Here is a 4,936-nt window from a genome sequence, read left to right as displayed (position 1 = left end):
TAGCTACTCGGTAGAGGCATCCGTGTGTATAGTAAGGGTTTGATATGAGTTCAAATTATGTCTTACGATTCAAATATGTCTAGGTATGTTAGTATGTATGAATTAGATTTACACATGTGACATGGCAACGAGCAACAGCAATTATTGTAGCTATGGCGGACCCCTTTTAGGTTCCACTTATACGTAAACGAGACAAGTCTGTCCTTTTTGTAAGAGCATCTTCCACAACAACATCATCTGCGAACTTCAGAAAGGGGGTACTCCGGTAAAATTATCTAGACGTTTCCATTTCTTGCATCTATCTATGAACCCTCCCTCCTCCCCCTATCCATGCATGGATGTGTTGTGGTATTCGAAATGGTATCTGGTGAAAAGAAAAAGTTGACCAGCATATTATAAAAATAAACGAAAATAGCAAGTCTAAAGAAAAACCAATTAAGTGTATGGGTAAACTTTGTTTAATTCTTGTAAAGAAAGGAACTTTATATTTTTCAGTTTTAAAAAGAAAATATGAATTTATTACATATTTCAAAAATCATCAGTTGGCTCTAAAAACCATTCTACCGATATGAGTTGTACGTGATATATAGATATTGACAAATTATAATGTATGATTCCAAATATTAGGTCAAGTGTTACATACACATATAGTAACTTCACCGTCAAGGAGATTAATACTAACCGCTGAAATTATTTAAAAAATTCAACCTGCATGTTTCTAATTTAGCTAAATTCAAAACCTTATACATTTTGGAAAAGGTTTTTTTAGAAAGTTATGCAGACCAGTGGATCAATAATGTTGTGACAGACCAAAAACGGTAAAGAGACAAATGCGACATTTTGATATTGAATTTGAACCTATAAAGTTGTGGTTCTGATCTATTCTGGCCACAGCTAGCGCTCTCCACTTTCAAAACAGGCAACCCAATTAGCTTTACTAAATAAGTGAGAAAAAAAATTCTGGTCAAATGTTAAATTATTGTACCAAAATTTTAAGATTTTTTACGGAACCAAAAACTGAAATGAAAGAAAATCAAATCCTAAAATTGAACCGGACACCAACAGGAGTGAAAGTCCTTAGACGAGGAATGAGTGGAATGGTTGATACAGTTTCCGCGAGTTACCGGAAAAAAGGCGCTCTCAAACCTTGAAACAATAGCTCTTACAACTTTCGAACCGACCCACACAACAACACCTGCGCAAAAAAACACAACTCGAACTCACAAGGTCATCCAATATCCCCTCACCGGTAGCACGACGCAGAGTCCATAACCAGCAATTCTGTCGTTTGAGGAGGAAAGCCAAAGATTACTGCCTCAAGCGCTCCAACCCAGAACAATATACATTCTTATAACCCGAGACCCATATAGAGTAAAGGGTCTGGTTAAGCATATCCGTATGCATTCCTTTGACTCGATTGGCCTTATTTAGTTTTCAAGTTTTTCACTCTAATTCTTGTTTCATGTTGGGTTGGGTTTAAAATTTTAGGTAAGGATATTTTCTCTATCCCTATATAAATATAAAATTTTTAACAATTCATTTATGCGCCATAATTATTAAAATACAACTACTAACCGAAACTTATGTAAGAAAACGAGTTTTAACATATACACAAAATTCCTAGAACTATTATAAAATGGTTTATTATTTTTATGTTTTTTTATAAAAGTAGAACACTAAAATCCGTTGCGTGTTGCACAGACCCATATCTAGTGTATATATATAAAAGAAACATATTTTTATATTAAAGTAATGTATATATTTTTGGTATATATAAAGAAACATATTTTTCTATTAAGTAAATGGTAGATATGTAAACAATATTGACTATGGCTTATGATTCTAAAATTGGGCATATATATCAAACATATATTTAGCATTGGGAGAGCAAAGAGGCTTATCAAACATGTCTTGCTCTCTATAATAATACCATATAGCATCTACATACATACACATAACACACATCTCTCTCTCTCTCTCAAACTATATTATCGGCTTCATTTAAGTTGGATCTGAAAGAAGTGAAGATTGATCGATGTTAGCTCTCTCTCCGGCAAGGAACTCCACAAGAGATGATGGAGAGTCAGAGTTCCTTGCAACGTCGTGTGGATTCAGCATCAACCCCGAGGAGGACTTCCCGGAGTTCGCTGTCCACGGCGATCTTCTCGACATCATCGACTTCGATGATCTGTTCGGCGTCGCCGGAGATGTGCTTCCTGACTTGGAGATGGACCCTGAGATCCTAGGCGGAGAATTATCCGATCACATGAACGCTTCGTCGACGATTACTACTACAACGTCGTCGTCGGAGAAGACTAAGAGTCAAGGGAAGGCTAATAACAAAAAGGGTATTTCGGGAAAAGGTGAAGAAGTCGTCAGCAAAAGAGATCATAACGAGACTCCTGTGGCGGAGACGGTGGTGAACTATGACGGTGACAGTGGCCGTAAAAGGTCACACTCCTCATCTGGCTCTACCAAGAGAAATCCAATCAGTAACAACGAAGGGAAGCGAAAGGTGAAGGTATACTACCATTTTATTAATCATTTATGATTATAAACCCTAGCTATATAGTATATATACTCACCGGTCCAAATGGATTAATTTTTATCAGAAAAGTGGATTGTTCATTCAGCTTTATGATATCATGCCAAAATCTTATGCAATTTATTACTTTCAGACATGTTTCGAAAAACTATGTTAAGACGTCACGTGAATCTTTATATTATTTATAGTGGAATAATCCATACTGTAAACAAATAATCATGTTCATAACGCCATTTACTTGTTAAAAGTTAACGTCATTTACCAATCAAAATCATACTATATGTTTAAATTAATATACTTGTTAAAAATTAACGCCATTTATTATTTCGAACATGTTTCGAAAAACTATGTTAGGACGTCACGTGAATCTTTATATTATTTAGAGTGGTAGAATCATATTGAAAACAAAATAATCATGTTCATAACACCATTTTACGTGTTAGCAAAATACTTAACCAATTAAAATCATATATGTTAAACTTATAATAGTATTATTTGAACATATAATAATCAATAGTGGTTATATATTTGATTGTGGGGATATCTGTGAAGAAGGTGGATTGGACACCAGAGCTACACAGGAGATTTGTGGAGGCAGTGGAACAGTTGGGACTGGAGAAAGCTGTTCCTTCTCGTATTCTGGAGCTTATGGGTGTCCACTGCCTCACTCGTCACAACGTCGCTAGCCACCTCCAAGTATTATTATAGATACACTCTCCTTTTTCATTATTCCATTTTATAATCAACCAAATTAATTAACGACCAAATTAATTAACGTGTTATTCGTATAAATTATATGTGTACCAGAAGTATAGGTCTCATCGGAAACATTTGCTAGCTCGTGAGGCGGAAGCGGCTAATTGGACACGCAAACGCCATATCTACGGGTTAGACAGCACCGGAGCTAATGCTAATGGTCGGAATAGAAACGGATGGCTCGCACCGGCACCCACTCTCGGGTATCCGCCTCCGCCGCCCGCAGCTGTGGCGTCGCCACCTGTCCACCATCATCATTTAAGACCGTTGCATGTGTGGGGACATCCCACGGTTGACCAGTCTGTCATGCCGCACGTGTGGCCCAAACACTTGCCTCCTCCGTCCACTGCCATGGCTACTCCACCGTTTTGGGTCTCGGATACTCCCTACTGGCCTAGAGTGAGTTCTCGTTTGCCCTTTTTAAATTTTAAGTTTCCGCATACACACTTTTTTATATATAAATACTTAAATTGTTATCACATGTTTGTTATTTCAAATTCAAATAGACTAATTATGTTTGTGCCAGAATTAACGTAATTTAAACCTCATGATTTAATCCAACGCCTACCAAAAATTTACGAATAAATTGCTTAAGTACTGACACCGAGTTTTTGTAGATTCATAACGGGACGACTCCGTATTTGCCGACCGTAGCTACGGTAATGAACCAACATATTTAAGGTTTTCTTATATATGCCGTTTTGCTCTTATATATATATATATATATATGTTTTAAGTCGTTTTTTTGCTGATTATGTAGAGGTTTAGGACACCGCCTGTTGCTGGAATCCCACAGGCTCTGCCGTCACATCACATGGTAAACAACTACAAACCAGATCATGGTTTTGGTGGTCCTCGTTCTCTGGTGGACTTACATCCGGTAATTAAGATTCTTATAAATAATGGACATTGATTGTTGTCGAAATTGGCTTTTCTTATTCGCTAATTTATTATAATCATGTTTATGTGTATATATAGTCAAAAGAGAGCGTAGATGCAGCCATAGGAGATGTACTGACGAGGCCATGGCTGCCACTTCCGTTGGGGTTGAAGCCACCAACTGTTGACGGCGTTATAACGGAGCTTCACCGTCACGGTGTCTCCGATGTTCCTCCAGCCGCGTCTTGTGCCTGAACCAGCCAAGCACCGGAGGCAAGTTAGAACCAAAAAAATTCGACGACATGTCTTTCGATTATTGTATCTTTTTTTTCCAAGGGTTGTTTTTGTTATAGCCCTTTGTTGAGTGTAGAGAGCTGTGTCTTTCTTGATCGTCCCATATATAATAAGGAGATATTTTGACAGATCGGGTGCTAGGTACACACTTCTCTATATAACGCAAATAAATGACATATATTGATCATATAATAATTCATATATATCCTCTCTAGCCGTCTAGTGGAGTGCTCGCTGGAATTCCATATGAAAATTGTTGAAAAAAACAAACAAAAAACGTAACTAGATGCTCAAAATAGCTTCAGGCGCCGTGTAAGATCTTGAAGCCATGATGGACCTCCTAAAGAGAGGTATGACTGTCAGCCGCCTGGTGGTTTAGAACCTGAATTATCTTTAAATAGTTTTGAAATAGAACAATTAATTTGTTATCCAAATGATACGTAATGACGGAACTCATGCGAA

The 4,936-nt window shown here is 37.3% G+C and overlaps 1 protein-coding gene across 4 annotated transcripts; it reads left to right on the top strand.

Moving 5' to 3' along the window:
* Nucleotides 1-1,854: 1,854 nt before the first annotated feature.
* On the top strand, nucleotides 1,855-4,602 carry LOC106380690 (transcription activator GLK1). Of its 4 annotated transcripts, none has more exons than XM_013820507.3 (6): nucleotides 1,855-2,515; nucleotides 3,101-3,241; nucleotides 3,353-3,700; nucleotides 3,919-3,960; nucleotides 4,062-4,181; nucleotides 4,280-4,602. In XM_013820507.3, exons 1-6 carry the CDS (start codon nucleotides 2,036-2,038, stop codon nucleotides 4,433-4,435), a joined length of 1,287 nt encoding a protein of 428 aa, XP_013675961.2. In that variant the 5' UTR covers nucleotides 1,855-2,035; the 3' UTR covers nucleotides 4,436-4,602. The 4 variants fall into 4 exon arrangements, with proteins under 4 accessions (XP_013675961.2, XP_013675960.2, XP_013675959.2 ...); XM_013820506.3 differs by having other exon boundaries at nucleotides 1,856-2,515; nucleotides 3,098-3,241; XM_013820505.3 differs by having other exon boundaries at nucleotides 1,856-2,521.
* The last annotated feature ends 334 nt before the right edge of the window (nucleotides 4,603-4,936 follow it).

The sequence above is a fragment of the Brassica napus genome, chromosome C7 (assembly GCF_020379485.1).
Source record: "Brassica napus cultivar Da-Ae chromosome C7, Da-Ae, whole genome shotgun sequence".
In the NCBI taxonomy this organism is placed as follows: Eukaryota; Viridiplantae; Streptophyta; class Magnoliopsida; order Brassicales; family Brassicaceae; genus Brassica; species Brassica napus.
This window is presented reverse-complemented; position numbering and strand designations above follow the sequence as displayed.